Genomic DNA, 19,536 nt, shown 5'->3' on the forward strand with positions numbered 1-19,536 from the left:
AAGTAATATGCAAGAGACTGATTATATTTTGTACTGGTGAATTATAAAAGCATGATAGGCTGCTCACAAATTACAATGCAGTTCTCTATTTTTTACTTCAGACATCTTATATAACACTATATGGCAAATTGAAGCTGGAAAGATGCCTAATCAAAGACCTAGAAAAAGTCCCATGTGTGTTTTGTTATACAAGTTGTTGTTGTTATGTTGAAAATCTTATCACAGGTTCATTTGTTGAAGTGGACAGCTACAATGCAAAATGTGCGAGAGAGCATGCGCACCCCCCCCCCCCCCCCCCACACAGAGGTAGGTATGTGTGTGTGTGTGTGTGTGTGTGTGTGTGTGTGTGTGTGTGTGTGTGTGATGCTTTCATTTCAATTATTTTCAAACATTATGAAAATGTAATAAGAAGTTAAACAAAATCATTTGGTTACTCACATGAAACAACTGCAGCAATTAATCTGTCCAAGCCACTTCTAATATCAAATAATACACTATATCAGAGAGTTCTAGATTTCAGTAATTACTGCCAATCACATAACGATTATATCTCTTTGACAGGGGAGGAATCTAGCAGTTATTTCAGACAAGAAACGAAAAATGTTGCTAAATTTTTAAGCATTTGGCCAATCACTTGAATGAAAATTTTCATGGAATATATAGTTTAGAAAACAGTTGTGGTACATCCCAGCTGTCAACAATCTTAGTTAACATAAGATCACGCTTTACAGTACCAGGAACATGTGCTTAACCTTTTTTTGAGGTAGCAAAACAAATTGTAGTAGATGTGATTTTTGAATAATTTCTTACATCTTTTAGAGCAAAGGCTGTGCCGTTTCCTGATATTTTTCCCAGCATCTATTTCACATGTTCATAAGACAATCCACAAGCAACTGGTAGAGGGGAGCTTACGGTTGTAGTAGTTGCATATTATAATTAACTATTCTGAAGAGATAATCCACATCAAGTTAAAATGCCACCTGCAGATGCTGTGTGTTGGTGTATTGGGAAAGGTTCAGGATGATTTGCAGATGTCATTTCCTACAATTCTACCAGGTGGTTACAAATATGTAATACTGGGCATAATTCTTCTTTCCACTGCCTGTCGATGTCTGATAACAGATTACCTGTTGGCTGTGGAATTGAAAAGCAGCAGCTTTTGCTATCCAAGATTTTGATCTGTGTAAACTTAAAAAATGATTAAAATTGTAAATACATTAGGATACATTTCTAATTTACATGCTCATTCAGGGGTTCCACATTAAGCTGCATAAATGCTAAATATGTTATAGACTTAAATTCCTTTCTCAGTATTTGTTTGGTTTATTTTATCTGAACTGGGAAGTACAAAACATACAAAAATAAATAAAAATCTCTTACTCTGTTGTCGTGCTGTTTGTAGAGTAGGGCTTCAACATCACAGATATTTAAGACAGAACAATAAAGTTTTCATAATTTCTTATGTAACAAAATTCTCTGTGTACAAAACACTTCATTTATAAACTACTCAGGCTTATCAAACTGACAGTAAAGCTAGAATCATATTTCCCTAGGCCTCTAGTACTGTTGCAATTTTTGAACTCAGTATAAATATGTGATAATAATTAAATAAATTATTTTATGAAGTTATACACTCATTTAAATAAATGTGGTTTCTGATCCATTTGTAGCTAAACTAAGTGCTCACTGCTCCTCTTATCCAAAAATTCTTCATATAGAGCATGTTACATCACTCTCTAACTGCAGACATTACTTTTTGGCCTATATATTTGCTTACGAATGCAATGTACATGTCACATAGATTATTAAAGTATCAAAACCTAATTCATGATAAAAAGAATGAACACAGTTCTTCGTTCACCATCTCTAATTTTAATCTATATTTAACTTTGGCTTTTTATTTTATGTTTGTTTTTACAAATTTATACAGTCTCTTAAGGCAATCACTCCATTACCAAGCTTCTGTGTAACGCACATCAAATTCTTGCAAAGCTGGTAGCTTTTGTTTTAATCTCTCAAAAGTCTGTGCACTGAGCTTGGTGCTGTTCAGATTTAGTTTACGAAGATTTGTCATGGCTGCAATAAATAAAATTGATTTCATTATGACAGCACATTATTACCATACATATGACATGTGACCAATAAACTGTATTCTTTCATGCAGTACATTAGACTTTACCATTATCATTCCACAAATTCTACTGTTTCAATGGCTACAAGAAATACTATTTCAATTTACAATTCTAAAATGATGCTTAGCACATATAAGTTATTGATTGTACAATGACAGACGTCCGTGAAGTTACTGGTAACTGAGCAAAGTCACAGATTAAGTAATTGAGAATTACAAAGGAATAGAACCAGCAGGAGTGACATATTAAGCAGTTTGAAGAAAGCTCTCTTGAAGTGTATGACAATAATAGGCATTTTGCTAAGGAGTTCTTTATCAGCTGAAAATTCAGTAATGATGACTATAGGAAAATATTAAAGGATGTCTTCAGTATAAAGAATAACTGAGGTGAAAGTACCCACTACACAGGGGAAACTAAATGTTATTAAAGATTTTTGTTTGAAACAAAGTTCTTGTCATAAAAGAAAAGATTCAAGAATTAATAAAAAAACTAGGCTTCTTCAGAGCCTTTATTTACTTCTTGACTGGACAAGACAGCTATGTTACACAAAGTTTATGGAAGGCTTTTCAGTGTGCAAATGATTAGCTGCCATGATTTTATAAAACATTTATATGTCTTCACCAATAACAAAATCATGAGTTAATGGTAAACCTCTGTCATACAGAGGCCTACCTACTCCACTATTGTATCAATGCTGCTGTAAAGGCATTACACTCAAGCAAGATTGCACACTGATACAAGCAGCATTTTAATATGTTTTCTATAGTTAACAAATGGACTAGCCAGATCAAATATGACTACAAGGGGCATTCAATGAGTAATGCATCACATTTTTTTCTCTGAAAGCCGGTTGGTTTTATTCAGAATTCCAGTACATCATCTCATTCCCCACACTTTTTGCTACAGAATTCTTTTTTCAACATAATCTCCATTCAGTGTGATAGCCTTATGCCACATTACTGGGAGGGCCTGTATGCCTGCAGGGTACCACTCTTCTGGCTGATGTTGGAGCCAACATCTTGTTGCCTCAATAATCCTATCATCCACATACTGCTTACCATGGAGTGCATCCTTCATTGCTCTAAACAGATAGAAGTTGGAAGATGGGAGATCTGGGCTTTAGGATGGATGAGGAAGAACAGTCCAGTGAAGTTTTGTGAGCTCCTCTTGGGTGCATAGACTTACAAAAGGCCTTGCATTTCAAGGAGAAGGAGAAGTTCATTTGCATTTTGGTAGCAACTGACATGCTGAAGTTGTATCATCAATTTCTGAGAGTAGCTCAATATACTTCAGAGTTGATCCTTGCACCGTGAGGGAAGACAACAAATAGAGCAACCCCTTCAGAGTCTCAGAAGATTATCATCATGACTTTAATGGCTGAATGAGTGGCTCTGAACTTGTTATTCAGAGGAGAGGTGGTGTGGTGCCACTCCATGGATAAACCCATGTTTCGCCACCTGTGACAAAACTCTACAAAAAATTATCATGATCAGCTTTCTTCAAGAAATTCTGCACAGATCATCCTCCAGTGCTCTTAATAGTCTTCTGGTAGGAAAGAAGGAACCCAACCAGCATATATCTTTGAGTACCCAACTGGTGGACAAGTGTGTCAGCACTACCAACAGAGACATCCAGTTATGTAGTGAGGTGTTTGATTGTGATCCATTAATCACCTCAAATGGGTGTATCTGCATGTTTCAAAATTTTTGAGTCATAGCTGTGTGATACCAGCCAGGAAGTGGGAGATCAGACATGTTTGCGCAACCTTGTTGCGATGATGATAGACACCTTGCCCAGCAAATTACTGTGCTTTTGTTCTCTGGTAGGTCTCCATGGATATTCTGCAAGTGCCTATGAATATCTGTAATGCTCTGGTTTTTCCACCAAAAGAAAATCAATGACACCTCACTGCTTGGTATGCACTTCCATTACAGATGCCAATTTGAGGGCTTTGCATAGTGCCACCATCTATCGAAACATTGTGAAACTATAGGGACTGAAAAGGGAATATTCCATGATGCCCCACTACAAATTCCATATTTTCTTCATCTGAAACTGTCTGAGAAAAAAATGTGTTGCCTTACTTATTTAACGCCCCTTGTATATTCTTTTGAATGTCAAAGGCATTTCAAATTTTAACTACGAGAATGATTTATGAAGAATGCTGACCTGAAACAAATTTCTCAGCAATGTTTGGCCTGTTTGTAAAAGGAATTCAACTGGCTATGTGTGCTAATTCCTTATGGCAGGTATTGTTGAGGTTTAACATTTTTTACCAGAAACAAAATGCAATCAAAGCAGTGAGTGGCAGCTGGTAGCCCTGCACATTCAGAGTGTGATTCTTCTTATTGATTACCTTGCAAAGGGTAAAACAATAACTGGTCTATCCTGTGCAAGTCTTCTGGATGAAAAAATGCATGAGAAGAGGTCTGGATTCCAAAAGAAATTCGTAGCCAGAAAGAGTTTTATGTCTTCAATTAAAACACTAGAGAGAGAGAGAGAGAGAGAGAGAGAGAGAGAGAGAGAGAGAGAGAGAGAGAAAATCACAGCCATCATATTTATTACATGTGCCAAAAATACCAGCCCTCAGCCAGTTTTACTGTTTTCACTTCAAATCAAGTGGATCTTAACAATATTTGCGTCTGAAACGGATAATCCATTTATCGTCTGCAAAACAGGAAGGAAACCTAACATATATACAAAATAAAAACAAACACAAAAGAAATGAGTCTAAAGAACTTTTAAAACAAGAAAGGATCAGGCTGGGAACATGCATAAGTACTCTAAGGAAGAAAAATTTACGCAAAATATTGGACTAAAATGAGAGCAAGGTACAGGAAGATGGGAGATTACCTACTTTTATTCAAATTCAAAAATATTGTCTCTAAAGCAATAAATAGTTTCAAGATGAGGACAGAACTAGAAATAAAATGCCAAAAGAAGATGCAAGCTAAACATAAAGTGATTCCTACAAAAGGGCAAAATTCTGAATTTTTTCAAATTAAAATTATTTGTCTTATTACTCTGTCATGTTATCAAATTTTATTAATGTAATAGGTGTCATGGCTATCAAATTTTAGTAATGTAAGAAGTGTAATGCAGTCAAATTCTTGTAATGTAAGGAGATGCATATGCATATGGCTGGTGGCAACAGTAGCTTAACTGTCAACAGACAGAAATGAAAATGGTGTGTCACAGCCACGGTTACTACCAGGGCGATAACACATCTGTATGCAATAGCACTAACCACAACCAGGAGGTGGAGGCAAACACAGAAATGGTAGCAAGCCTGCCATGTTTGAGAATAATTTTCAGTGGAGGTCAGATGTCTCGAGAAATTAGGAAGACCTTTTCTATCATCAGGGGAAAACAACACTGCTAGGGAAATTCACATAAGTGACTTGTGTACAGGACCAAGTCATTTGCAGTCAGAGTCAGTACCAAATAGGAGTGATTATCAGGAAGCAGCTAGTATAACAGATGAGTCATCAGGAGCAGTCACTATAGAGTGACACTTTGACACTTATGTGGTAAAAGCTCTGAGAAGCCTGTACACATTTGAGGGTGGACAACAGATTTTCTGACAGGTATCCAGTAATACTTATTATATTGAGTTTTTGCCTGTTAGAAAAGAACAAGCTCTGTAGAATTTGTCTCTAACAGTAGCAATGAGTATTAGTATTTTCTGTAAGTCAGAATATATAGAGGAACAAGGGCTGTCTCTAATTGTCTGCTAGTGTGAATAAGGTATCTAACTGCACAATCTGCAACAAGTGATTCTTATTATTTCGTATGGGTCAGAATATAGAGAGGCACAAGCGTTTTATCACACTTGTCTCCTATTGTGGTTAAAGTTTTTGATTGTGTATTGTCAGAATGAGTTACAGGGAGAATGCTTGTCTCTGATAGTGAGAAGTAGAACTTAGGAACTGGGAGTTGCTGGAAAGGACTACGGTAATGTATAGAGTTGTAGGATGTAATCTTTGATGTGTAAGGGTATAAAGCCACTATAAGATACCTCTCTGAATAAGGTTTAAGTATTACTAAATAATTTGTTCTTAAATTTTATCCGTAAGTATTTGCACCCATTTTTACTCCCTTCAGAGCCAGCAACTTCTCCTCTTCATTCAAAAATCACCTGTGCTAAGTATTCTAGGATAATTTCTCCTTCTCACTCCATTAAAGATAACTTAATAAATCCTTTCCCACATTGTCATCAACATCCTGATTGTGCCACAGAGCCCAAAACTGTTGGTAGACCTTTTTCCTGAGTGTGACAACTCATCAATTTTCATGCCCCATTTTTTGCAGGATAATTGCTTCTTTTCCCTTAACTGTTATTAATTTTTCTTTCTCTTTGTCACTGGTTATGATTCTGCCCTGTATACTATATGTATTATCTAATTCTTTGCATATAACATGTTTCAGTGTTTAAGATGCTCGAACCATTTTGTGGGGAATGGATCAGTAGAGGTAATATATCTTTTAGTCTGTAATTACATTTTTATTTTTTTATTTTGTGTACTGGTTACTAGTTTCGGTATACAGTACCATCCTCGGGTCATCTGCTTGGAAGCGAGTATGACGACTGTATGCAAGGAGATTGCCTGATTGGATCTAATGATTTATGTAGTGGTAGTTCAGATAAAGTTTGCTCCCTGCTTCATTTCAAATGAGCAACACTTTCCATCTCATTTATGGACAGAAGCTTTATTATTTTTAGGAAATTTCTTATATTTGAGCTTATTGGTAATGGATTCTGCAGTGGATATTAAGGATACTGATCTATAATTTTGTTCATCCTTTTGTTCTTCTTATATACAGCTATGGCCTGCAGTTTTTTTATTTTATTTTATTTTATTTTTTTATTTTATTTATTTTATTTTTTATTTTTTTATTTTTTAGTTGCTTGTAACTGTTCACTGTGGCAGAGATTCATGATAAATATCAGCTAAGAATGAGGTCAATGTTACAGAGTACTGGAATTTTATCAGCTATTGCCTTATTTGATTTAAACTATTTCAGTTGCTTTCGAACATGAGAGATGTGTATTTCTATTCCATCCATTTCAATGTTTTTGTAGCAGCTGAATGGTGGTAAGTCTGTATCATCTACTCGTGTAAATGATTTTTAAAAAATTCTAGATTCAAGACAGCAGTTTTTCTTTTGCTAGCAGATTAGATAGCTTTCAGCCACCTTTGTGACTTTACTTAGGACCCGAACTTTTAAAAAAAAGGAAGATAAGGCTTTAATATCCTGTGGATGATGAGATCATGAGAAATGGAGCATAAGCTTGGATTGGGGTAGGAAGGATAAGCAACTTAGTTGTCAGATGAGGACTTGATTCACCATCCTCCTAAATGCAAGACAGTGTGTCTGCCACTGTCTGCCTAGCTCAATAAGAAGAATTTTATCAGATTATCAAGCAGAGTTAACATGTAAACCTTACTGTGGAAGTTGTTAAATATGTTGCACATGATGTTCTTTCTAGATGCATAGATTTCTACCAACTTTGACCTGTTGGAACTCCTATGTTCTTTGCTGAACTGAGACTGCACTAATCTCCATTTCCTCAGTATTCTTCACTTTTATAAACCATGGTTGCTTTTTCTTATCCTTAATCAACATACACAGAAGATACTTATCCAGAGTGCAATGAAGAATACATATAAACTTTCTCCACAGTTCTTCAGCATCAATCATAAAGAGAGCCATTCATTTTGTAAGGAATTTCTGCTTTTCTGCTCTTCTGAGCAGAAAAACACTCCAAGTCATCTTGATGGATTTATTGAATGTAGTACCCATCATGGCTGTAATAACAATGTGGTCACTAATCCTTGATACTTTACTAAAAATGACAGGGTCAGGTATGTTTTTAGCCATGAGTTCTAAAATGTTTCTGCTACATCTCTATGTTGAAATCATTGCTCAAGACAGTTTTATGAAAAAGTATTCAGAACTATGTTGGAAGACAGCCTACCCATTCCACTACCAGTGAATGCATAGAACTCTCATTTTATGTGGAATATGCTAAACTCTCCTCCTCCTCCTCCTCCTCCTCCTCCTCCTCCTCCTCCAGAGGTGCACTGGTGCTGCTGCTCACAGTGTGGTTTCAGTTGCCAGAGACTGCAGACGTGTGTGAGAGTTACGTTTTTGTGTGTGTGTGTGTGTGTGTGTGTGTGCGTGTGCGCTCGTGCGCGCGCTTGTGTGTATGTGTATCTATCATTGACAAAGGTCTTAATGGCCGAAATCTGTAATTGTGTGAATCTTTTCTTTTGGTTGTGCCTATCATGACTCAGCATCTCCGCTATATGGTGAGTAGCAACTTTCCTTCTCTAATATTGTTGGATTATTATATCGTAGTTAATAACATTTGTCATCTACATCTACATAGTTACTCTGCAATTCAACTTAAGTGCCTGGCAGATGGTTCATTAAACCATTTTCATACTACTTCTCTACCATTCCACTCTTGAATGGTGTATGGGAAAAAGGAACACCTAAATCGTTCCATTCGAGCTCTGATTTCTCTTATTTTTTTACAACAGTCATTTCTCCCTACGTAGATGGGTGTCAACAAAGCATTTTCACATTCAGAAGAGAAAGTTGATGATTGAAATTTCATAAATATATCTCACCACAAAGAAAACTGCCTCTGTTTCAGTGACTGCCACTGCAACTCATGTATCGTATCAGTGACACTCTCACCCCTATTGCATGATAACACGAAATGAGCTGCCCTTCTTTGCACTGTTTCAATGTCCTCTGTCAATCCTACCTGGTGAGGGTTCCACACCGCACAGCAATATTCCAGCAGACAACGGACAAGTGTAATGTAGGCTGTCTCTTTAGTGGGTTTGTCGCATCTTCTAAGTGTTCTGCCAACAAAGCACAGTCTTTGTTTCACCTTCCCCACAAAATTATCTATGTGATCTTTCCAATTTAAGTTGCTCGTAATGGTAATTCCTAGGTATTTAGTCAAATTAACAGCGCTTAGTTTTGTGTTGTTTATCTTATACCAAAAATTTATCAGATTTCTTTTAGTACCCATGTGGATGACCTCACTTTTCTTTGTTTAATGCCAATTGCCAGTTGCCACTTTTCGCATCATACAGAAATTCTCTCTAGATCATTTTTTAATTAGAATTGATCATCTGATGATTTTACTAGATGGTAAATTACAGTGTTATCTGCAAACAATCTAAGGGGGCTGCTCAGATTATCACCTAGATCATTTATGTAAATCAGGAACAGCAGAGGGCCTATGACACTACCTTGCAGAATGCCGGATATCACTTCTGTTCTACTCGATGATTTACCATCTATCACTACGAACTGTGACCTCTCTGAGAGGAAATCACAAATCCAGTCACACAACTGAGTCAGTACTCCATATGCATGAAATTTGATTAATAGTCGCTTGTGATGAACGGTTTCAAAAGCCTTCTGGAAATCTAGGAATATGGAATCAATCTGAGATCCCTTGTCAACAGCACTCATTAGTTCACGGGAATAAAGAGCTAGATGTGTTGCATGAGAATGATATTTTCTGAATCCATCTTGGCTATGTATCAATAAGTCATTTTTTTCATGGTGATTCATAATGTTCGGGTACAGTATATTCTCCAAAATCCTACTACAAACTGAGGTCATTGATATGGGTCTGTAATTCAATGGGTTACTCCTATTTCCTTTCTTGAATATTGGTGTGACCTGTGCTACTTTCCAGTCTTTAGGAACAGACCTTTTGTCAAGTGAGCAGTTGTATATGATTGCGCTATTATGTCTGCATACTCTGAAAGGAACCTGATTGGTATCCATCTGGACTGGAAGACTTGCCTTTCTTAAGTGATTTGAGATGTTTCACAACACCTAAGGTATCTACTTTTATGTCACTCGTGCTAACAGCTGTTCTGGTTTTGATTTCTGGAATATGTACTTCATCTACTTTCATGAAGGAATTATGGAAAACTGTATTTAGTAATTCCGCTTTAGTGACACCATCATTGGTAACATTTCCATCGCTATCGTGCAGTGACGGTATTGACTGTTTTTTGCCACTGGTGTACTTTACATATGACCAGAATCTCTTTGGGTTTTCTACATATTTTGAGACAATGTTTCATTGTGGAAAATATTAAAAGCATCTTGCATTGACGTCCACACTAAATTCCGAGCTTCCATGAAACTTAGCAAGTCTTGGGGATTTTGCGTTCTTCTGAGTTTGGTATCCTTTTTTCGTTGCTTCTGCAACAGTGTTCTGATGTGTTTTGTGTACATTGGTGGATCAGTCCTGTCTCTTATTAACTTATGCAGTATGAATCTATCTACCGTTGTCGATACTGTACCTTTGAATTTGAACCATATCTGATCTACACATACATAATTAGCTTGGAAGGAATGATGACTCTTTCTTAGGAAGGCATCAAGCAAATTTTTATCTGCTGTTTTAAATAGATATATTTTGCACTTATTTTTAGTAGTTTTGGTTGATATAGTTTTAAGCCTCGCTAAAATGACCTTGTGTTCACTAATCCCTGTATCCCTCATGACACTCTCTATTAGATCAGGATTATTTGTGGCTAAGAGGTCAAGTGCATTTTCGCAACCATTTACAATTCATGTGGGCTCATGAACTAATTGTTCAAAGTAGTTCTCATAGAAAGCATTTGGTACAATTTTGGAAGATGTTTTCTGTCTTCCACTGGCTTTGAACATGTATTTTCACCAACAAATCGAGGGTAGATTGAAGTCTCCACCAATTATAACTGTATGAGTGGGGTACTTATTTGTAATGAGATTCAGCTATTATATCATCTGAGTTGGGGGGTCAGTAGGAGTAGCCAATTATTATTTAACCACCACCACCTAATTTATTTAATCTATCCTTTCTGAATATGGTTTGCACCTCTGTAAAAATTTCGGCAGAATTTAACTCCAGCTTTAGCCAGCTTTCTTTCCTATAACGATTTCAGCTTCAGTGCTTGAAGCTCTGGTACTTTTCCAACACAGCTAAGACAATTTACAACTACAATACCAACTGTTGCATGGTCGATTCTCATCGTTTCTTTGCCCTGTACCCTTTGAGACTGGAGCCCTTTTTGATTTTTCCCGAGACTGTCTAACCTAAATACCACCCAGTCCACGCCACACAGCCCCTGCTACCCGTGTAGTCACTTCCTGTGTGTAGTGGACACCTGACCTATTTAGTGGAACCTGAAACCCCACCACCTTATGGCACAAGTCAAGGAATCTGCATCCTACACAGTCACAGAACTGTCTGAGCCTCTGATTCAGACCCTCCACTCGGCTCTGTACCAAAGGTCCACAATAAGTCCTGTCAATGATGCTGCAGATGGTGAGTTCTGCCTTCATCTCTCTAGCAAGACTGGCAGTCTTCACCAACTCAGATAGCCACCGGAAACCAGAGAGAATCTCTTCCGATCCATAGTGACAAACATCATTAGTGCTGACATGAGCCACCACCTGCAGTTGACTGCACCCTGTACCCTTCATTGACACGTTCCACATCATTATGGTCTTTCCGTGCTATTGATCCATGGAACACGTAACTAACTAACTAACTCCAGAAGGACCCTTTCCACATCTTGGATGACTCCTCCCCCCCGGTATGCACACAGAATGCACATTGGCTTTCTTCCTGTCCTTAGCTGCCATATCCATAAGGGGGCTCCAACACCCGCCTAACATTGGAGCTCTCAATGACAAGCAATCCCACCCTCTGCGCTTGTCCGGACCTCTCAGGAAGACCTGCCACTGCCACAACAGGCAAGGCTGCCCTTGCAGGCTCAGAAGTACTTTCAGCAGTGGGCAGTACCTCAAACCTGTTACGGAGGTGTAAGGGTACAGCCCTGTGGCCAGCACCAACTTTTGCCTTCCACCAAGGGATTCACGACCCCCCCATGGTTCACCAATCACCATCAGGCAAGTGATGACTGACAGGGACGTCCGAATCCAAGGGCTCAGTGGCAAAAAAGAGATCCCAGGCAATGCTACAGGCTCCAGAGGCACCAAATTGCTCGCCTCGGGTGTCCCAATGTCACCGCCCAGGGCAACAGCCTGGCACCTGTCGACCAAGGCCAACACAGCTTCAAGCTATGCAAGTACCCAAAAACATGCAAATAAATTAAGAATTAAATTATAAAACATATAAGTGAACTAAGAGTGTGACTTTGTGCTGGCTGTTGCTTATCCAACAGCAGCAGGGAGCTCATGTTGAAGTTTATATTATTATTATTATTTTATTATTATTGTTGTGTTAACACTGATGACACAAATTGCCTGTAAATATATGCTCAACAGTTGTATTTGTACTTGTAACCAGCAGAGTGCAAGGGGCAGTCCACATTTGGCAACTGACCTGAGAATATGACAAGAGGATCCAGCCTGCTGCGCCCTCGCCTGTGTACCAATAGAAGACAATGCTCTCTGAGCCTTGGATCAGGATGCTGCCTGACATCCTTGCAACAATAACAGATGTCCACAGCATCACATTGAGTATGGCGACACAAAAGCTACTGTTGAAATGGAGGCATGCAGTCAGCAGCTGGAGGCCGCCACATGAGGGAAACTCCATCACATTCACTCTCCAACCAGTAATGATTGTAAACAAGCCTAAATAAAAAAGTCATTGTAAGCATCAACAGTCCTTCTTCAACCACACAACATCCTTCCTTGGCAGAGAATCCTAGGCCACTCAAAGCCATCAGAGCTGTCCTGTTATGCTATTGAGAATGGCCACATGTTCACTTGGTAGACAAATGGCTAGTTTCCCCATTTGATCTGGCCTTAAGTGACCAGTAACAACCAATCACTTGCCCTGAAGCAAGTATGTGCAACCATGCATCAGTTACAATGCAATGTGCCTCCACAGCAGTGTTCATGAGTAGAGTACACAATACTTGAGGTGTTCCATGGGTGCACCTGTTTCTTTACTGTTGGTACTATTCCACAGGTACATCTGTTTCTCTGCTGCTGCTATGCCCCCCAATGCTGGCACCTGGAGTTATATGATCATGACCAACATCACCTTTAGCTTATAGATCATGGCCAGCTGCTCCTGCATCTGCACACATCAAGTGTGTTCAAATACAGTTGGATGATCAGCTTCTGAAAAATTAGGTTTTTAATGTTACAGCATTTTTACTCATTCTGGGGTTGCTGCTATGACAATGGTGTGTATGCTATGCAAACACGTGTTATACCAGAAAATACGAATACAGCATGAGGTGATAGTTATGTTGTATGCATGACTATAATGGGTCACACAGCCTTTTCTTTAATGTTGACTCAATGCAGCAACTCTGTGATGGATGTGGTCCTCTTTGTGTTGATACATGTACAATGTCTGCTGTGGACTGGACTGTTGAAGCTCATGTCATTGCATTACCACCCTTTGTTCAGAAACCACAAATATCTTTGACAATATTCAGCATGTGAACTGCACGAATGACATGATAAGTGAAGCTATGTAGTATTTTGAGCCAAGTATCACTTCAGGCTGCCCTACATTGATGGCAATATATGTGTTAGATAGTAATGTGGTGAGCACATTCTGACAACCTACAACTGCTGAATGATGTAGCAGACTAATGCTAAATCCACTGCCTTGAGGTGCCATTAGACACAACAATGATCTCAGGTACCATATACTCAGGGAAATCTCAATAGGAACCAATATTTTGGGAAGGTTTTATAGCACTTGACACTGCCTTTCCTTCAGAAAATCCACATGCTACATTTTGGCAGGACAATGTCTATCCACAGGATCTCCAATTGCTCACAGAAGACTACTTGTTGAATGTGCTTAGTTTTACTCTCCCATACAGCACTAAAAGCTGCCTGTATGATGTGATATTAAATTAGTAACTTAAGTAGCAAAGGTAACAACTCACTGATAATACAGGCAATGTATTGTCAAAAGCTACATAAACAAGACTGAGGTTTTACACACACATACATGCATGCATGTGCACGTGCGCTCTCTCTCTCTCTCTCTCTCTCTCTCTCTCTCAACACACACACACACACACACACACACACACAGGGGGGGAATGCACATGTGCCAACACATCTACTTTTCGCTGAGTTGTCATCTTTATTCCTTAAATTATTTACATTCCACTAGGGCTTTGAATTACCATTATAGTGTTAGTATCAAAATTTAATGTCTGTTAGTGATGTAATAAACTCAGAACCTTTAAAGAGTAATTACTTACAGCAAAGAGCAGATATTCCTTTGTCTGATACTTGGGTCTCACAGAGGTTTAGTACTTGTAATTTGTGTAAATGTTCTGATATCATCAGCAGACCTGAGTCACCAAACTGTTTGGGAATAAAAACAGTCATTTAATAATTTGATAGTATTATATAGTATTTAACTGTATTTTGTCTGAAACAGAAATAAACCCAGTATTCTGGCTGATTTTGAATATGCCTCTAAGCCAGAATGTATTAATTTATCATCTTGCTATTGCAGTGCTTTTTTCATTGAATGTGAGAAATTTCTGATACTTGGAGTCATCCCGTCATGAGTAAAGGCAAGACACACTATTTATTTATAATGACTGTTGTACAAAACTCACCTGTGTGGCCCAGAGGTTGAGGTATCTGAGGGCTGGCAGCTTGATTAGCTGTTCAGCACAGGCACTTGTCACATGTGTAAATGCCAAACTTAGGCATTCAAGGTTTCCGAATGAGCCACAGCTCAACAGCTGAGCAATGTCAGCATCCGTTGACCTGCTTGGTAATGTTAGCTTCCTTGGTCCACCTTTTTGTTGCTGTAAATATTCACATTCTCTCAATACTTCACTAGTATAAATTTATCTACTATACGACAACATCATACTTCTTACTAAAATTGATCAACAACAATAAATCCTAGTCTTCAGATGAAACAGTTACTGTTGTCAACAACAATGTATATTCAAACACCTGGCAAACAAAAGCTTTGGAAGCAATGAAACCATCTGAACAGATACATAGGACATGAATGACTCTCTTTCTTGCTGCGGCTTATATCATGCTGAGACTGATCCTGTAAACTAAATGAGCTGTGACAAAATAATACCACTAATTTGTCTTATTACTTGAAGCATCCATTAACAATCTCAGACAAGATGGCATTCTGTTTCCAACATTCTGACCCTATTAAAAGTAATATGACTTACCAATTCTCTCAAATGTTTTTGGCGCTGACAAAGAGCAGCATAGTGCTGTCGACCTGAGGCAGTACTCTGCAAAGTTGTGACGGCTTGCATCCTTTGGTCTTCAGTTTCCAACAACTGCCACTCAAGCATAAGGCAAAGTGCCTCCTGGGCAGGGCCCTGGTCACGCAAGGCCAAAAGCAGGCATGCTTCCAGTTGCTTCGCTAATTGTGAAATAAACCTTTTTCGACGGCAGCAGCACTGGAGCAATGTCTGCAACTGCAGTAACACACAGGCTATTCAGATGCAAATAGAGTTATTATTTGTATAATAAATTGGAAATCAAAGAGTATTAACATATTGAAAGCAGTACAAGACATAGTGCAGGAGAAGAAATAGATTTTATTTCACTTTTACCACATACCATGAGGCACCATAGCTCGCCTTCATCAGTACAGACTGTGTTTGAAGGGCAATAGATATGAAACCAGCCCTCTTTCCCCTCTCGAATTCCAAGAACCATTTGATGAACTTCACATCGGGTATCTGTTCCAATCCTCTTGATGACCGGCATGAAATTCCTGCAATTGGTTTGAAACATTTATAATTCTATAATATCAGCATGCACCTAAGAACAGATATAAAATTAAAACAATTCTGAATATTTCTGCCAAAGGTGTAAATATCAACTAGTAGAATGAGTGAGAAATTAGAAGTCAAGCAGGAAACATGACACTTGCATATGACCTATCAACATACTGCATCGAAGATATAATAAGAAAAGTATGTTCAGCGTTCTTGTCCGTGGTGTTTAGTTAGGTTCCCATATTGTGAACACAGTGATGCATTATGCATCTGAAAATGTACATGACGTAATGTGGTTATTTTGGCTAAGTGAAGTTACAAAGCAATTTTAAAAGGAAATTTTTTTGCACATGACAGTGTTCGCTGTGAAAGATGTGGGCAACAACTGAAGCCACGCTGACTCACCTCGTGAGGTGAGGCAGTGTGAAGTGAAGTGACTGCATACATCGTGGTTTATCAGGAAGGAACTACCATATAAGTGTACACACATTTGTCTTATGTTTGTTACTAAGAACTATACAGTTCTACACAACAGGCAATATTGTGCTGATGTGTGAATGTGTGTGCGTTTTCTACCTCATAAGGAGAACTTTGTTTGAAGGCTTAAACATTTTGGCAGTCATTTTCATTGCACCTGTCTGCAAATCAATACCTCCCATATGTGGTGAGTATCTCCACTGTTTATGTGAGTGTTTTATGAGAAATAGTAAGTAAGTTGTTTTGAGTAATGTATTGCATCATCTCTTTCAGTTAACTTAAAATTTTCTTCTATTGTACTATTCTGCATCACTCCTTTCATTTTAGAAGATGACAAAAAGTTATAGTCAGCACACTAAATTGGGAAAAGAGAATAATTATTGTGTAATAGCTGAGAAGTGCTAGCATATACACATAAAGAACTACACCCCTTTAATTAATATTCAGCATTGTCATATCAGTTATCAACAAAAGCTGAGAAGAGGAAGAGAAAGAAATGCAAGAAAGAAGGGCATGGGAGGGGGAGGGGGGGAGAAAAATTATTTGTAGGAAATCAGCAGAAGAACAAGAAAGACAAACAGAATGAGATGGTGTCAATTTTTTTAAACAGTGGAGTAAGTAACAAGTTGATTGGGTGTGAAAAAGGCTGTATGAAGGATAAATTCTAAAAACATGTTCAAACTGGGATAGTGAAGAGAAAGACAAGGAAGGAGTTTTATCATGTTTTAAGGAAGGAGAAACCTTCACTTATGCCTAAGAATTATTAAAACATGAGGATCAATGAAACAATGCACCATGAATTGTTTAATGAATTGTGTATTTATTGGTCTAGTTTTTATCTTACAGCACAAATTGCACAGATCTTACTGGACTGTTCAAAAGAGCTTAATGCAAGTTGAATGGATCCACTTTTGATGGTCAACTTTTGTTATAGTGCGTTCAGCTGATGTTAGATAGGATTTATTGAATTTAATGCCTGATCATTTGAAGCTAAAATCATCTGGTTTACAGCTACTGCCATCTGGGTCTTGAAGTTCATTTGCATTGAAGAGGTAATTCATTTCATCACTAATAATGCTCAAAATTGTTTTTGGTTTATTCTTAGAATTTTGTATATTTTATGCAGAGAGCATAGTTTTTCAATTTTTAATGACATGGTGTTGAATTTCATACCATCCTGTATAATGTACCTTTAACTCATCATTACAGCTAGTCATCTGCATTGAATGTTAAATCTTTCTTCCTGATATTAGATACTTTGAACTTTGTTATTGACCTCCTTTTCTCTCAGCTTCCACTCTGATTGCCACTGACCTGTTGTAAAGAAAAACTGGATTGATCGTGTTGTAAAAAATACTTTTAGGAAAGAATTACACTTCTCATATACTCTGTGCCCTTGGTAAAATTAATCTCACAAGACCTGTAAATTCTCTCTGGGTATTTGAATGAGTCAGCAATTATGATTGTATGAAAGTCTGTTTTTCTCTTCTTAGCTAAGCCTGGCTGATGGAGATGATTTATTGTTGCTATTTAGTGCTACAATTCATTAGGGGCTCACATATACATCATGAAAGACAGCTGGATTTAAGAGTAAATTATTTTTCACTGTCGTGCTGTGTCCTACTCTTGTTGGAATGATATTGTGGTGAACACACTGAAGCTCTTGGTGCTCTTGATCAGTACTCCTCAAAATGAAACTGATATCAATACAGTGACTTCCCAGGTATTTTACTAAGTCTATGAGTACTCTCTTTAATTACCTGATGAAGCTTGAAATATTTGCAGTTGAGCATTGCACTGTCAGCATCATAATTGTGAAAGTAATACTCATTTGTTTCTGTGTGTGATTATTTCCATGCTGCATGCTAGATTTTATACCTCTTCATAACATAACTTGTTTTGTACCATTGTAGAAAATTTTCAAAAGATAATAATTTGTTCCCATTTGAAGTACTTTTCTGACACAGATATTATTTACCTTACCTAGTGAATGGTTCACATCTCAAGGCATCTTCAGGGAAAGGGATGGGCTGCAATAGTTGTGCCAGACCAGGCCTCCAGTCATCATATTCAGAGCTGTTAAACAATCAGAACCAGATATTAGTGCTTGCATGGAAAATGTAGATTAGCTAAAGTACTTAAAAACACATTAAATCTACCACCCAACAGTAAAATTTATAGTTAAATGTGGAAACAGATGGCGGAGAAAGGATGTTTTCATGTGCTAGTTGGAGGGGGAATGTAAGTATATGACACGACAGTGGAACTGTAAGTTTTTCAACCTTGCTTCAGCCAACAGAGAATTTTTGGTGGACAGTAAAGAAGGACCACCCAGATAATAAGAGACAATCAAGTACATGAGGAGGAGTACATTTATGCCAAAAATTTTGAACTAAAAATCAGCACTTAGGTCTTGAGCAATGGCTACCTGATGACCAACACTCTTGAGTAAGCAGGAGTTTCTTGAGCAAGCAGTGTGGGGACAGTGGAAACAATGTATCCAGCTGGTGTTTACCATGCAGAATACTGAAAGTAATAGCATCCCAAGGAATAGAAGCATTAGTTTGGGCTTAATTTTCTGGATTCACAGACTGGCATCATATCGGCAGCCTCAAGTATCGAAAATATTTGTGGACAGTTGCAAAAGGAACAAGATAAGTGGCAGGAAATTTAGAGGAGGAGACTAGTTTAACAAAATTTCAAAACTGCAAAAATATCCAAAGTACACACTTACTTTTTTCATTCCCATTTTTTTTTCATGAATCACACAGACTCACAGATACTTACACAGCAAGACTTACAGATACTTACACAGCGAGAAAGATGGCAAGGCAGCAGGTAAGTTGTTGATCATCAGATGGTTGTGGCACACCATTACGGCGAGCCTCAAAGTGGGCAAAAACTGCAGCCAGGCACACGGATACAAGATTAGGCAGCACACGAGGATGTGGGCAGCCAGAATTTGCCCCATGTACACTGCAACACATCCATTATGGAACTCAAAATTTTATAGCAACAATTGATACTGTTTTGCAAGAAATGAATCCTACAGAGTAGCATGAAGGAAACTACAGGAGGATTGGTTTGTAGCATCAGTGAATGAATGTTTCTTTTAAATACATTTTTTCTGTACAGTGAATATTAATTATGAATTATGCAGGTCCTAGTAATCCTTG

The 19,536-nt window shown here is 38.0% G+C and overlaps 1 protein-coding gene across 1 annotated transcript in view; it reads right to left on the reverse strand.

The window, feature by feature from the left end:
• Nucleotides 1-1,506: 1,506 nt before the first annotated feature.
• LOC126088361 (C-Maf-inducing protein-like) overlaps nucleotides 1,507-19,536 on the reverse strand; it is a 938,159-nt gene continuing 920,129 nt past the window's right edge. Inside the window, exons 8-14 of the mRNA XM_049906499.1 lie at nucleotides 19,172-19,336; nucleotides 18,344-18,436; nucleotides 15,723-15,879; nucleotides 15,323-15,577; nucleotides 14,738-14,932; nucleotides 14,372-14,477; nucleotides 1,507-2,076 (exon numbers count right to left, since the gene is read on the reverse strand). Coding sequence (XP_049762456.1) covers nucleotides 1,952-2,076; nucleotides 14,372-14,477; nucleotides 14,738-14,932; nucleotides 15,323-15,577; nucleotides 15,723-15,879; nucleotides 18,344-18,436; nucleotides 19,172-19,336 — 1,096 coding nt within the window. The 3' untranslated portion in view covers nucleotides 1,507-1,951. The remainder of the gene's footprint in view (nucleotides 2,077-14,371; nucleotides 14,478-14,737; nucleotides 14,933-15,322; nucleotides 15,578-15,722; nucleotides 15,880-18,343; nucleotides 18,437-19,171; nucleotides 19,337-19,536) is intronic.

Source organism: Schistocerca cancellata, chromosome 6, assembly GCF_023864275.1.
Source record: "Schistocerca cancellata isolate TAMUIC-IGC-003103 chromosome 6, iqSchCanc2.1, whole genome shotgun sequence".
NCBI classification, from domain to species: Eukaryota; Metazoa; Arthropoda; class Insecta; order Orthoptera; family Acrididae; genus Schistocerca; species Schistocerca cancellata.